At 34.4% G+C, this 16,828-nt stretch overlaps 1 protein-coding gene across 9 annotated transcripts in view; it reads right to left on the bottom strand.

Annotated features, from left to right (window-relative positions):
- The window catches only part of RANBP17 (RAN binding protein 17), a 335,940-nt gene that overhangs the window by 247,600 nt on the left and 71,512 nt on the right, over nt 1-16,828 (bottom strand). For all 9 annotated transcript variants that reach the window (XR_011505729.1, XR_011505728.1, XR_011505727.1 and 6 more), the window contains one exon: nt 3,967-4,072. Coding sequence is in view for 6 of the 9 variants with exons in the window: in XM_044777678.2 (XP_044633613.1) it covers nt 3,967-4,072 (106 nt within the window). In the remaining 3 variants the exon portion in view is untranslated. The remainder of the gene's footprint in view (nt 1-3,966; nt 4,073-16,828) is intronic.

A 16,828-nucleotide genomic window follows, 5' to 3' on the forward strand; every position in this document is an offset into this window, starting at 1 on the left:
AATTAATTACAAGAAAAAGGCTGAGAAAGGCACAAGGATGTGGAGACTAAACAATACGCTACTGAACAAGCAATGGATCATTGAAGAAATTAAAGAAGAAATCAAAACATACCTGGAAACAAATTAAAATGATAATATGACTTACCAACTCATACGGGAAACAGCAAAAGCTGTATTAAGAGGAAAATTCACTGCAATACAGGCACACCTTAACAAACAAGAAAAATCCCAAATAAGCAATCTTAAACTACACCTAACTGTATTAGAGAAAGAAGAACAAATAAAGCCCAAAGTCAGCAGAAGGAGAGAAATAATAAAAATCAGAGCAGAAATAAATGCTATCGAAATGAAAAAGGCAGTAGAAAGGATCAATGAAACAAAGAGCTGGTTCTTTGAGAAGATAAATAAAACTGACAAACCCCTAGCCACACTTACAAAGAAAAAAAGAGAGAAAGCTCAAATAAACAAAATCAGAAATGAAAGAGGAGAAATAACAACACACTCTGCAGAAATACAACAGATTATAAGAGAATACTACGAAAAACTATATGCCAACAAAATGGATAACCTAGAGGAAATGGATAAATTCTTGGACTCCTACAATCTCCCAAAGCTCACTCAAGAAGAAGCAGACAATCTGAACAGACCAATCACAAGGAAAGAGATTGAAACAGCAATCAAAAACATCCCAAAGAATAAAACCCCAGGACCAGATAGCTTTCCTGGGGAATTCTACCAAACTTTCAGAGAGGATTTAATACCTATCCTTTTCAAGCTATTCGAAAAAATTAGGGAAGATGGAACACTTCCTAACACATTCTACGAGGCCAACATCACACTGATACCAAAGCCCGACAAGGACACCACGAAAAAAGAGAACCACAGGCCAATATCACTGATGAACATAGATGCAAAAATGGTAAACAAAATTTTGGCAACCAGGATTCTGCAATTCATCAAAAGGATCATACATCATGATCAGGTGGGATTCATACCAGGGACACAGGGATGGTTCAACTCCCACAAATCAATCAACGTGAAACACCACATCAACAAACTGAGGAATAAAAACCACATGATCATCTCAATAGATGCAGAGAAAGCATTTGACAAGATCCAAAAGCCATTTATGATAAAAACTCTGAACAAAATGAGCATAGAAGGGAACTACCTCAACATAATAAAGGCCATATATGACAAACCCACAGCCAACATCATACTCAAGGGGCAAAAACTGAGCACCATCCCCCTGAACACAGGAACGAGACAAGGATGCCCTCTATCACCACTCTTATTTAACATAGTACTGGAGGTCCTGGCCAGAGCAATCAGGCAAGAAAAAGGAATAAAAGGAATCCAAAGAGGGAGGGAAGAAGTGAAAACTCTCGCTGTTTGCAGACGACATGATCTTATATATAGAAAACCCCAAAGAATCCATTGGAAAACTGTTAGAAGTAATCAAGAACTACAGCAAAGTTGCAGGGTATAAAATCCATTTGCATAAATCAGTAGCATTTCTATACTCTAATAACAAGCTAACAGAAAAAGAATTCAAGAACACAATACCATTCACAATGGCAACAAAAAGAATAAAATACCTTGGGGTAAATTTAACTACGGAAGTGAAGGACCTATATAATGAAAATTACAAGGCCTTTCTGAGAGAATTGTACAACGACATAAGGAGATGGAAAGACATGCTATGTACATGGATTGGAAGAATAAACATAGTTAAAATGTCCGTTCTACCTAAAGAAATCTACAGATTTAAGGCTATCCCAATCAGAATCCCAACGACATTCTTTACAGAATTAGAACAAAGAATCCTAAAATTCATATGGGGCAACAAAAGACCCCGAATTGCTAAAGCAGTCCTGAGAAAAAAGAACAAAACGGGAGGCATCACAATCCCTGACTTCAAAACATACTACAAAGCTACAGTAATCAAAACAGCATGGTACTGCTACAAACACAGCTTCACAGATCAATGGAACAGACTTGAAAGCCCAGAAATATAACCACACATCTATGGACAGCTTATCTTCGACAAAGGAGCTGAGGGCATAAAATGGAGAAAAGAAAGTCTTTTCAACAGGTGGTGCTGGGAAAACTGGAAAGCCACATGTAAAAGAATGAAAATTGATCATTCTTTCTCACCATTCACCAAAATAAACTCAAAATGGATCAAAGACCTAAAGCTGAGACCTGAAACCATAAGGCTTCTAGAAGAAAACGTAGGCAGTACACTCTTTGACATCAGTATTAAAAGGATCTTTTCGGACACCATGTCTTCTCAGACAAGGGAAACAATAGAAAGAATAAACGAATGGGACTTCACCAGACTAAAGAGCTTCTTCAAAGCAAGGGAAAACAGGATTGAAACAAAAAAACAACCCACTAACTGGGAAAAAATATTTGCAAGTCATATATCTGACAAAGGCTTAATATCCATAATATATAGAGAACTCTCACAGGTCAACAAAAAAAAATTAAACAACCCGATCAAAAAATGGGTTGGAGACATGAACAGACATTTCTCCAAAGAAGATATACGGATGGCCAATAGGCACTTGAAAAGATGTTCATCATCGCTGATCATCAGGGAAATGCAAATCAAAACTACACTAAGATATCACCTTACACCCATTAGAAAGACAAAAATATCTAAAACTGATAGTAACGAATGTTGAAGAAGTTGTGGAGAAAAAGGAACCCTCATACACTGCTGGTGGGAATGCAAACTGGTGCAGCCACTATGGAAAACAGTATGGAGATTCCTCAAAAAATTAAAAATAGAACTACCATACGACCCAGCTACTCCACTACTGGGTATCTATCCAAAGAGCTTGAAGTCAGCAAATCCAAAAGTCCTACGCACCCCAATGTTTATTGCAGCATTATTTACAATAGCCAAGATGTGGAAGCAACCTAAGTGCTCATCAACAGATGAATGGATAAAGAAGATGTGGTATATACATATACAATGGAATACTACTCAGCTGTCAAACAGAACAAAATCATTCCATTTGCAATAACATGGATGGACCTTGAGGGAATTATGTTAAGTGAAATAAGCCAGTTAGAGAAGGATAATCTCTGTATGACTCCACTCATATGAGGAATTTAAAAATGTGTACAAAGAGAACAGATTAGTGGCTACCAGGGGAAAGGTGGGGTGGGGGGTGGGCACAAAGGGTGAAGTGGTGCACCTACAACACAACTGACAAACGTTAATGTACAAGTAAAATTTCACAAGATTGTAACCTATCATTAACTCAATAAAAAAAATGGAAAAAAATAATACTTTATTTAACATATATTATCGATTCATTAACATTGAACTTACAACTAATACCACTAAAACTTGTGCCTGCACAAAGCTTACCTAACACATGGATTTTCTCTGTAAGACACGTTACAGCTTTCCTGTGCTTAGAAACATTAGACAGTTACTTCAGCACTATGCTGGGAGGCTATTTTAAGCAGTAAAATCAGCAAAAAGCACAAAAATGCAAAAAATATGGCACTTAACAGACAGCAGTAAGGACACTTATTTACAGTATGAGAGCTGAAACAAATAAGCAGAGCATCTGTTCAACCTCAGCTTGGAAAGTGCACATGAGGCAACTCAAATTTTCTGCCACTATGTGCATGTCCCAGAATGACTGCAGTAACACCAAAAAAAAAAAAAAAAAAATTGAGAAACGACCTAAGAAATAAAAAGAAACCCAAATCTTCATCACACTATTTAAAGACATGTTTAAAATATATTTGACTATAGCAACCTATTAGAGATCTGACTTTTACAAATTACTTAACCTCTAAGTCTTGGTTTTCCATCAATAAAAAGAAAAACACTTTCCTCAAAAGGTCCACTACAAAATGCTTTAGCTCATAATACCTATTCAATAACTAAATTTCTTAACTACTTAGTAAATTTCTGCAAATCATATGGCCATTACATACCGACAGGATAATTCTCCATCCATAGCATCATGTTCATCTGTACTGGTATATGTTAACCTTCCTCCAACAACTGTCCCAACTAAGTATACCAGCCATGCAAGACGTCCTAATATATAAGAAGAAAGAAAAATGTTTAGGAGGTATTGATAGAAACAAAGCTTATTTTTCGGAAAATTCCAAAATAGCAAATGATCTATTCTTCCCAAGAAGTGATATACTATTGTGAACTCAGTTCTTAACAGACAGTAGAGAGCTGGGTTTTAAGTTTATCAAGGCAGTATAACAGTGAAAATGATAGATTTTAGAGCCAGATAAGACTATATTTGAATCCCAGCTCTACCAATTTGCTATGTGATCTTGCGTAAGTTACTTATCTCTTTATGTGTTAGGGTTTTCGTGTACAAAATGGAGAAAATAATATCTACCATGAAGACTTAGGATTAAAATTAAATTTGACAACAAAACACCAAATGTAATGTCCAGATTCAGGACTGTTAGTCAGTAAGTAACAGTACGATCCAATAAGCAGTATCTTTTCTTAATGGTTAACGTCATGACAGCACCAGTCTGATCATTTTTAATACTGCCCCTGCTTGGAAGATAACAGACGGCAATAAATTTATTCCCTTTGTATTTTTATGCATAATTTTTAAAAATCCAAGATTCTCACTGTGCAAGTCACATTGTTTGGCAACCAAATTAACTTCACGGGTAATAGCAGCAAACAATTAAATAACTTTACAACAATGGCACAAATGGCAACATCTACAGTTTTCACAAATCTTTCTTTGGGGCAGCCAAAATTGACTAACATAGAAATGGAGGTATTTACTGAATAATTTTTGTTTAAGGCATATTATTTTATATCTCTAGATTCATCCACCTATGTATCAGATTCTCTAAGATTTTTAAGACCTTTATGAATAATTAACAACATACCAATTATCTTGATAAAAAGAAATTTTGTGTTATTCTTGGGGACTGTATTTTCAAAGATGAGCAGCTTATTTCATAATACTGTATGTTTCTGTATTGAGAAATCTTTTCAAGTGAACTAAAGCGTTTTTTACAAGACAATTAAACAGTCATAAAAGAGGATGTCTGTGCTTGTTAGAAGACTTAGGAAGGATAAATAAATGTAGAAAAAGAACACATTCTTCCCATATACCTGTGGATAGTAGCAATCATTACTAACCTACAACTAATCAACAACTCCCTCAAAATTCTGGAGGGACTTCAGCCTACTGAGGTGACAAACTTCCTGTAAATTAGAATTATAACCTGGCAAGTATCCACATCCTTTAATCCACCAAACAACAATGAATAAATCAGAAATGACCAATTATGCAGCCTTGTACATTAGCAATGTGAAACAGATTAAATAGGAAAACAAGAACACTAATTTGATCAAGTAATTCATAAATCAGACTCAAGCTTCAAGATATGTATAATTAGGGAAAAAGGTAACAGAACAAAAAGTACATGTAGGAAACTGCAGGTATTAAGAAAGTTACCTTACGTACTTCAAAAGTGTTTTATGATCAATATGAAAGCCTATTAACAACATACACTCTCCACTGATGACCCTGCTTCCTCTATGGGCCCTCTCAAGTGGTACTTGATTTCTCTTCCATACTTCTTGCATCTTGGGCCTTGAACATGGAGCAGGTGTTCTAAGATGTCCCTCATTTCCACTTTCAGAACATTCTCCCTCTCTCCATCAAAAAAGCACTCAGCTTTACATCTTCTATCATCAAACTACACTATCAAATACTCTTTCTTGTTGCAATTATCTACTCTCCCTCAGGTTATTTCTCCTTATTTTCTCAAGGTGTTAGTTTCTGGTTCACTGTCATTCTTTCCAACAATATTTCTATCATAATAAGTAGTAATTTCAATATCTACAAAGATGAATCTTCCAACTCCAACAATCCTTGGTTCTACTGCGAACCTGATCAATCCATGAACCTATCACTTTTCTTTAAACAACTTTACTGAAATATAATTCATATACAATTTACCCACTGAAAGTATATGACTCAATGTTTTTTATTAAATTCACAGGGTTGTGCAACCATCACTCCAATCTAATTTTACAACATTTTCATCTCTCCCAAAAGAAATCCCACTCTACCCCCTACACTCCCAGTGCATAGCAACTATTAACCTACTTTATCTCTCTTTAGACTTTTCCCATTTTGGATATTTCATATGAATGGAATCATACAATATATGGTTTTTGTGACTGTCTTTTTTCATTTAGCATAATATTTTCAAGGATCACTCAGGTTGGAGCTTATATTGGTACTTCATTCATTTTTACAGCCAAATATTTCACTGTTTGGACATACCACACTTTATTTATCCATTCATCAGCTGATGGGCATTTGGGTTGTTTCCACCTTTGGCTTTACAAATAATGCTGCCATGAGCATTTGTATATGGTTTTTATACGGATGTATGTTCTAATTTCTCTTGGGTATACCTAGAAGTGGAATTGCTGGTCATATGATACCTCTATTTTTAACGTTTTGAAGAACTGCCAAACTGCTTTTCCAAAGCAGCTATACCATTTTACATTCCCGCCAGCAATGTATGAAAGTCCAATTTCCCCAAATCCTTGGCAATACTTGTTATTATCTGCTTTGATTATATCCATCCTAGTGGGTGTGAAGTGGTATCTTGTAATTTTGACATGCCTTTCCCTAATGATTAACATTGTTGAGCATCCTTTCATGTGCTTACTGGCCATTTATATGCATTCTTTGGAAAAATGTCTGTTCATATCCTTTCCTCATTTTTAAGTTGGGTTATCTTTTTTATTATTGAGTTGTTGAGTTCTTTATATATTCTAGATGCAAGTCCCTTATCAGATAAATATACTGCAAATATTTTCTCTTATTCTGTGGGTTATGTTTTCACTTCTTGATGGTGTGCTTTGAAGCACAGAAATTTTTAATTCTGATGTAGTCCAAATTTCTAAATTTTTGTCACTTCAGCTTTTGATGTCACATCTAAGAAATCACTGATCAACCCAAAGTCATGAAGATTTACTCCTATGTTTTCTTCTAAGAGTTTCATAGTTTTAATTCTTACATTTAGGTCTAGGATTCATTTTGACTTAATTTTTGTGTAAGATAGGGGTCCATTTTCATTCTTTTGCACATGGATATCCAATTGTTCCAGCATTTGGATGAAAAGACATTTGTTGAAAAGACAATTCTTTCATCATTGAATTGTCTTGCCACCCTTGTCAAAAAAATCAACTGATTATAAATTGGAGTGTTTATAACTGGACTTTCAATTCTATTTCATGGATCTAATGTCTACCTTTGTGACAATACCACACTTCTTTTCCTTTTTTTAAAATTTTATTTTATTTTGGTGAATAACATGAGCTCTACCCTCTTAACCAATTTTTAAGTGTGCAATTAATTACCATTGGACTGTAGGTACAATGTTGTACAGCAGATATTTAGAGCTTATTCATCTTGCTTGACCGAAACTTTATGCCGATTAATTATTAACTCCCCATTTCCCTTCCCCTCACCCCTGGTAACCACTATTCCACTCTTTGATTCTATGAATTTGACTATTTCAGATACCTCAGATAAGTGGAATCACACGGCATTTGTCTTTCTGAGACTAACTTATTTCACTTAGCACAATGCCCTCAAGGTTCATCCATGTACCCACATTCCATAGAACTTCCTTTTTTTAAAGGCTGAATAGTATTCCATTATATGCATATATCCTATTTTCTTTTTTTTAATGAGATAACATTGGTTTATAACATACAAATTTCAGGTGTACATCATTATATTTTGACTTCTGTATAAACTACATCATGTTCACCACCAGAAGTCTAGTTGCCATCCATCACTGTACATATGTGCCCCTTTACCCTTTTGCTCTCCCCCCACTCTCTTCCCCTCTGGTAACCACGGAACTGTTCTCTGCATCTATGTGTTTATCTTCCACATAGGAGTGAAATCATACAGTATTTGTCTTTCTCCATCTGTCTTATTTCAGCTAGCATAATACCCTCAAGGTCCATTCATGCTATTGCAAATGGCAAGATTTCATCTTTTTATGGCTGAGCAGTATTTACATACATATGCATATACATACCCCACATCTTCTTTATCCATTTATCCACTGAAGACCTGAAACCATAAAACTCCTATAAGAAAACACAGGCAGTACACTCTTTGACATTGGTCTTGGGAGTATCTTTTTGAATACGTCTCCTCAGGCAAGGGAAACAAAAGAAAAAATAAACAAATGGGACTACATCAAACTAAAAAGCTTCTGCCAAACAAAGGCAACCATCAACAAAATGAAAAGACAACCTACCAATTGGCAGAAGATATTTACAAATCAAATATCCAATAAGAGGTTAATATCCAAAATATATAAAGAACTCACATGACTCAACAACAAAAAACAAACAACCCAATCAAAAAATGGGCAGAGGATTGAACACATTTCCCCAAAGATATAGAGATAACCAACAGGCATATTCACGAACATGAAAAGATGTTCAACGTCACTATTAGGGAAATGCAAATCAAAACCACAAGGAGATATCACCTCACACCCATCAGAACAGCTAATACTAAAAAGACAAGAAATAAAAGGTGTTGAAGAGGATATGGAGAAAAGGGGACACGCATGGAGATTTCTTAAAGAATTAAAAATAGAACCACCAGATGATCCAGCTATTCCACTGTCTTGATTACTGTTGCTTTGTTTTAAATTTTGAAATCAGAAAGTGTGAGTCTTTCAACTTGATTTTTTTTCAAGAATATTCTGGATATTCTGGATCCCCTGGATTTCCATATGGATTTAAGAATCAGCTTGTCAATTCCTGCAAAGAAGCCAGCAGGACTTTTGACAGAGATTGCATTGAATCTGTAGTTCAATTTGGGGAGTATTGCCATCTTAACAATATTAAGTCTTCTGTTCCATGACCATGAATGTCTTCCCACTTATTTAGATCTTTAATTTCTTTCAACAATGTTTCATAGTGTCAGTGTACAAGTCCTATACTTTTTTAAAATTTATACCTATGTATTTCTTTTTGATGCTATGCTAAGTACATCTGTTGTCTTCAGTTTCAATCGTTCATTGCTAATACACAGACACATTGTTGATTTCTGTTTATCGATCTTGTATCTTGCAGCTATGCTGATCTCTTTTATTAGTTCTAAAAGTTGTTTGGCATCTGCAATTTTTTCACTCTCTCTCAAATGTCTTCTCTATCCTGCTTACCTAGCTTCAGTTCTATAGCCAATCATTATAACTGCTGCCTTGCATACAACTTCAATTACTCTCTTGTGCTGACATACTCATCTTACAAAACTGTGACTGTTTACATTCAATCCCCCACCTTCTCTTTGCCTATACTCACACAGCTTAACATAACTGAGAAAAAATACAACCATGCTGACTAGTCTCACTTTGAATCCACCATCTGAGTTAGGCCTTAAATAGCTATCCTATCAATTTTCAATAACAAGAGTATGGTAGTGTGTCTTCAAGATACCCATCACCAATTTCTTCGTCCATGTATTCACATGCCATCAAGAAGTAAACTCTAGGGGCCAGCCCCAGTGGCTTAGCAGTTAAGTTCAGTGCACTCCACTTCAGTGGCCCGGTTCAGTTCCTGGGCATGGACCTATACTGCTTTGTTAGCAGCCATGCTATGCTGGATACCCACATACTAAAAAATAGAGGAAGACTGGCATGGATGTTAGCTCAGGTTGAATCTCCCTAAGCAAAAGAAAAAAAAAAAGCAGCAGAGTCTGTTCTTCCAATCCTTTGTAAGTCAGGCTGGATTGTGACTGCTTTGACCAACAGAATATTGCGGAAGTAACACCATCCCAACACTGAGATTAGCCTTCAAAAGAACCAACAGCTTCCTTCAATCTTTCAGGAAATGTTCACTCCGGGGGAACCAGTCACCATGTAAGAAAACCAAGACTTTGAGGCCCAAGCTAGCCACATAAAGACTACATGGAGACAGATGTCCAACTAGGGTCCACTCATCAAATATTCCAGCCCAGAGACTAGACTTGTGAGTAAAGAATCATTTAGGTGATTCTAGCCCCAGCTGTCATCTGATTACAATGTCTGAAAGACCCCAAAAGAAAACCATCCTGCTGTGACTTACCAATCTCAGAGAACACTCAGAGATAATAATTATTTGATACGCCACTAAGTTTTTGCAAAAGATAACCAGAACACAATCTGCCAACATTTCATAACCCCTTTCCCTGCTTCATTATTTTTTATTTTAGCACTTATCTCTTTTTAACATAATATATATTTTGCTTTTTATCTTGCTTTGTTACTCATCTATTCCAATAGAATGTGAAACTGCATGACAGCTGTTATTTTTTCTGTTTGGTTGTCAATTGCATCTCCAGGGCCTAAAACAGTACCTGGCACATAGTAAGTTATCAATAGACACGGGTTATCGAATTAAGAAATCATTACATAGAAAATATGGCATGAAACAGGCAAGAGAATGTTAAGATTTTATTATCAATACAGTAAACATTAAAATATAGTCATTATTAAAAATGAATGTTAACGGTAATTATATTTCTATTGCTTGAATAAAATAAAAGCAACTTCTTCTCAAAGCATACTCGATACAAGATGTAATATAGTCTATCCTTACTATTTGTAGATTCTGTTACTTGCAAATTCATTTACTTTGTAAAATTTGTCATCCCAAATCAATTCTTGCAGTCATTCACAGACAGGTGTAGAGCAGCAAGAAATCTGAGTTGGTCAATGCATACATTCCAAGTTTAGGTAAACAAAGTGACACGCTGTTTTCTTGTTTCATCTCTCATACTGTAAACAACTAAGTATTCTTTTCACAGTTTTTTTGGTGTCACAAGTTTTTTGCACTTTTGTGCCTTTTGATGGTAACTTTACTGTTTAAAATAGTCCCCAAGAGTAGTGCTAAAGTGCTACCTGGTGTTCCTAAAGGGAAAAAGCTGTTTATGTGCGTGGTAGAGAAAATACATGTGTTAGATAAGCTTTGTTGAGGCATGAGTCATACTGATATTGTGAGTTCAATGTTAACGAATGAACACATACATTATACAAGGTAGCTTTAAACAGAAACACGCATATAACAAGGTTCTATGTTGATCAGCCAATGAAAACGTTGTGACCAGAGGCCCAGAGGAACCTAACCCTATGTTTCCCTTAGAAGCAATGGTTTAATATTTGCTAATTCAGCGTTTGCTGCAACTTTATAGAACATAAAAACAAAATAACAAGAATCAACTGTATTTCTCAGAATCTTACAGAGGTCATTATTAATAGACTATGCTCTAGCTCTGTGTGGGACATACACATTTTATGTAATGGATGTGAATCTGAAACACTGCAAGCATAATTTTTGGTGAATGTAGTGTAATAATTTACCTGCCCTATATGAGAGTCATTATTTTAAAAATATCCTATTGTAAATTATTTCTTAAAATGAAAGTATTATTTAAATATAAAAACCTTTATATGTTTTATCACTTTAGATTTTTCGATACTGCTTTTTCTTAAAGTAAGCTCTACTATTACTAATAGCAAATATTTAAATAGTTACTATGCACTAGGTACCGTTGTAAATACTATATCTATTATCTATATCTATAGTCATCTAAAGTCACAAATCCCTATTAAAAAGTACAGAGCTATAATTCAAATATAGGCAATGAATTTCCAAGAGTCCATTCTCATAACATGAGACACATACCATTTCCTCTCAAGATAGATAAAAGAGAATACTCAAACAACACAGTTGTCAATTAGATGGACAGATCTTGATGATCCAACAATATCTTATGATCCAATAAGCTCTTAAATGTTTAACACATTTTAATTCCTATTCCTGAATTGTTCTCAAGCTGTCTCACACATTTTGACCACAGATGAGACTGCATCAGCCTTTGGGATCATTTCTAGGGCATTTCACACTTATTTTGATGAACAAAAAACCTACTATAAAACTAAGTATATGTGAAACATGAAAAGAGTATTTCTTGAATAGCTGAATTTAAAATAAGCAAACTTACTTTTGGGGTTTGTCACTAATGTAAACACAGAAAAATCTGTCTTACTAGCTCTTGATAAAACAAGTATACTTGAAAATAGACGACAATAAATTCAACATGCATGTAATTTTTATATTTCTCTGTTTGAAGATCAATATAAAAAAAACAGAGGCAGTAAAATTTAGCTACCAAGAGTACAACCTGGGTTCAAATCCTGCCTCTACTATTTACAAGCAAGTTACTTTATCTCTCTTGGCTTTAATTTCCTCATTTATGAATATGAGAATGACGATAATACCTGGCTCACAGTCTTGGGCACAAGCACAAACAGTATTTTGCATATAGAGTAGGCCCCTCTTATCCATGGTTTCAGTGACCCACAGTCAATCATGGCCCAAAAATATTAAATGGAAAATTCCAGAAATAAACAGTTCATAAGTTTTAAATTGTATGCCACGCCGTCTTGCCCATGATGTGAATCACCTCTTTGTCCAGCATATCCACGCTGTATAAGCCACTTGCCCGTTAGTCACTTAGTAGCCATCTCAGTTATCGAATCAACTCTCATAGTATTGCAGGGCTTGTGTTCAAGTCACCCTTATTTTACTTAATAATGGCTCCAAAGCACAAGAGTAGTGCTGCTGGCAATTTAGATATGCCAAAGAGAAGCCGTACGGTGCTTCCTTTAAGTGAAAAGAACATAGTACATACAGGGTTCAGTACTATCCGCAATTTCAGGGGTCTTGGATCGTATTCCCCACAGATGGAGACTACTGTAAAGTACTCATAACAATGCACACTATAAGTGTTCACTAAATGTTGGCTATTATTACTATATTACTAAGTAGTTATCCCCTTTTTAGTTTTATATCATACATACAAAAAAAATTAACACGTAACATTATGTTCATCCTGAGTTTTATTTTAGAAGCTGCTCAAGAAAATAAAATCACACAATATTTAAGGACTTTTAAGTCTTCTCTCTACCAAAGAGGCGTGTTGCAATTAAAGCTAGTTACAATTAGCCATACATACGTTCTTAATGCTGTTTGTAAAACGAACAACTAAAAGACCATAAAACTGAAAAAAAAAAATTCCCAAGTAAAACACATTCATCTCAGAAAAGCATTTGCTGAGTCCCTATTATGTGTCATGTTCTGCCATAGAGATACCACTAAATATGTATATGTATGGAATAGGGTGAGAAGGGAGAGACTCCATGCCGAAGAGATTGAACCTAGTGACAGAGTCACACAAGGAGGAAAGACTGACTTTTTCAATGCAGTGTAATGAGTATCATTATCTAAAAACAGAAAGACAAAAGATATTAACTATAGGACATGAATTTCTCCAACTTAAATTTTTTATTCTTTAATTCATTTTATTCTGTGACCTTGAAATTAAGGCTTTCATATCAAAGAATGCTATACAAAGATAGGATGTGATCAACAGTGAGCATTTTTTTCTAAAATTATGGTAAAATCTGAATGGAAGTTTATTTATTTAGAGGAAAACAGAATGTGTATTTACTCTTTCCTTGTTTTAGGAGACAGTAATTTCTATTGTACAAGAAACAGAAAAGGAGGCATTTCTTAACCTTTAGAAACAACTACTCATTGAAAAAATTAGCATTAGTGTTAGAAATGAACAATGAAATATAAAGTCATTATTCTTAAGCTACCAAAAATAATTGTGTGTGATATATCTCATACATGTTAAACCTTTCCCTAAACCTCAACAATTTTAGACTGACAGTATTCAAAATAATAAATGCTAAGAAGTTACTCTGGTTACAGAATTATACCCATAAAGATTAAAGAACCATATAAATACATAAATCTAAATTGTATTTAGCAATTTAAATATCCAATACATGAGTCTCATATATATAAATTTTTTAAAAAGCTCATCTTATAATAAGACTAAATTTCCTTTATAATTTTCCATTTTTCTATCTATTCTGAAATGTTCAGAAGACTTGTTTTAGCAGCTGTTCAAGTACAGAACATTTTTTCCTTTAACAAAATAATTATTGCTGTAATAATCTGTAATTATGGTTTATAACTGCAATAATCCCAAAGAAATCAGTCATTACCATAGATCACAAGTAATCGTTAACTACTGTTAATGACCTATTTCTTAGGGATTATTGTTTTCGTAAACCATGACCATATCACCACAAATACAGAAGAGCAAGACAAGATAATACAAATGAGATCATAATATAATAATAAACTTATTTTGTAACATTAAAAGCCATTAAGCATCTAAATTAAAGCACACATAACGAGAGCATATAATTTTCTTTGCTCAACACTAACTGAAGTGTTTAGTCTGCACGAAAGAAACTGACTACTACTACACGCAGTGGTACAAACTACAGCCTTGTTGGGCATTTTTCATAATATAAAACAATCATTTTTGATTAGACCACAGATATCTTTAATAGGCAGGCAGATTCCTTCCCACTGACCTTTTGACTAAAAGAAAGGAAGGAAACAAATATTTATTAAAAATTTTCTATGTATCAGGCATTATATTAGAGACTTTGAAATGTTATTTTATTAAAACTACATAGTGTATCCAACTATAAAAACTCCTTGAATTTATAATAATCAAGAATCATGTCTGACTTACTTTATTCAATAGGTAGACCTATTAAATATCAATAAATTCCTACATTTCAGTTAATTCCATTCACGTATCTTAGAACAACTACACTTTCATTCAGTACCCTTTTGTAGGAAAACAGGTCTTCAATGTTACAACTGAATTGTTTCACACTGTAATGTAATATTTGATATATCTGAAAGAATATATGAATGTATATGAAGTGTAATAAAACAAACACCTGTGAACCTCCTAGCCAACTTAAGAATCAAGGCGTTACCAATACTGTCACACCTACCTCCATACCCCTCCCTTAGCTTGTCCACTTACCTCCCACCCTAGAGGTAACCATGACCCTCTATTTGGTGCTTACTATTCTCTCAACATTTTTTTTCATTTTATCACTTACGCATACATTCCTAAACAATATAATTTTAGTCTCACTTTTTGGGGGTTTTCTTAATTATTTCATACTATATATGGTTTCCTGAGAATTGCTTTTTTTCACTAAATATCTCCCACATTCATCTGTAAGTACACCCGTAGTTCATTCATCTTTATTGTTATATAACACTCCATGGTATAACTATATTATGAACTGTTTAACCACTTTAATGTTGATGGGCATTTGAGTTGTTTCCATTTCCTGCCTTTAGGAACAACTAGGCTATGAAAATTCTTACACGTGTTCTCTTGTGTAGACATTTTTCTAGAGGATATACCTAATGGTGGAAGTGCCAGGACAGCAGGCATTCAAATGTTCTACTTTAAAAGATAACACCAAAGTGACTTCCATTCCAACTGATATTTTATACTCCTACCAGAAATGTCTAAGAATTCCCCTTGATCTACATTCTCCTATAAGAGTTCTTATTTTTGCCAGTCTACTGGGAGTAAAATGGTATCTCATGTGCCTTAGAAATACGTTTGTAAAATTCCCAAGTGTATGGAGTTTATTATTATTTTGGCAATTTACTTTTAATTTAACTGCAAATTGGTAAGAAAATGTGGACTGTGTGACACTGAGTCACTGAAACTTGTTGAGACCTGCTTTATATACTAATACTTGATCAATTTTTTTAACTGAGCTATAACTGACAGCTACCTTTAGTTTCAGGTGTACAACATAATGATTTGATATTTGTATATATTGTGAAATGATCATCACTATAAGTCTAGTTAATATCCATCGCTATGCATAGCCACATTTTTTCCTTGTGATGAGAATTTCTAACGTCTACTCTCAGCAACTTTCAAATATGCAATACAGTATTATTAACCATACTCACCATGCTGTACATTACATCCTGATGACTTATAACTGGAATTTTACACCTTTTGACTACCTTTACTCATTTCACCCATCCCCAACCCCCAATTTGTTCTTTGTATCTATGAGTTCTTTTGTTTTATTTTTAGATTCCAAATAAGAGTGAGATCACATAGTATTAGACTTTCTCTGTCTGATTTATTTCACTTAGCATAATGCCCTCAAGGTCCATCCATGCTGTCAAAAGACACAAGATTTTATTCTTTTTTATGGCTGAAGAATATTTCATTACATATATATATATGTTCATATATATACACATACACACCACATTTTCTTTATCCATGCATCCATCAATGGACACTTAGGTTGTTTCTATGTCTTGAACATTGTAAATAAAGCTGCAGTGAACATGGGGGTGTAAATATCTTTTAAGTTAGTGTTTTCATTTTCTTTGGATAAATACTCAGAAATGGATTTGCTGAATCACATGGTAATTCTATTCTTAATTTTTTGAGGAACTTCTATACTGTTCTCCATAGCAGCTGCATCAATCTACATTGCCACCAAGAGTGCACAAGGGTTCCCTTTTCTCCACATCTTCACCAACACTTGTTATCTCGTCTTTTAGATAACAGCCATTCTAATAGGTGTGAGGTGCTATCTCATTGTGGTTTTGATTTGCATTTCCCTGATGATTAGTGATGTTGAGCACCTTTTCATGTACCCGTTGGCCATCTGTATGTCTTCTTTGGAAACATGTCTATTCAGATTCTTTGTCTATTTTTAAAATTAGGTTGTTTGGTTCTTTTTTGCTATTGAGTTGTATGAGTTCTTTATATATTTTATATTTTAACCCCTTATCAGATATATTATTTGCAAATATTTTCTCCCATTTGGTAGGATGCCT

Source organism: Equus asinus, chromosome 9 (assembly GCF_041296235.1).
Source record: "Equus asinus isolate D_3611 breed Donkey chromosome 9, EquAss-T2T_v2, whole genome shotgun sequence".
Taxonomy (NCBI): domain Eukaryota; kingdom Metazoa; phylum Chordata; class Mammalia; order Perissodactyla; family Equidae; genus Equus; species Equus asinus.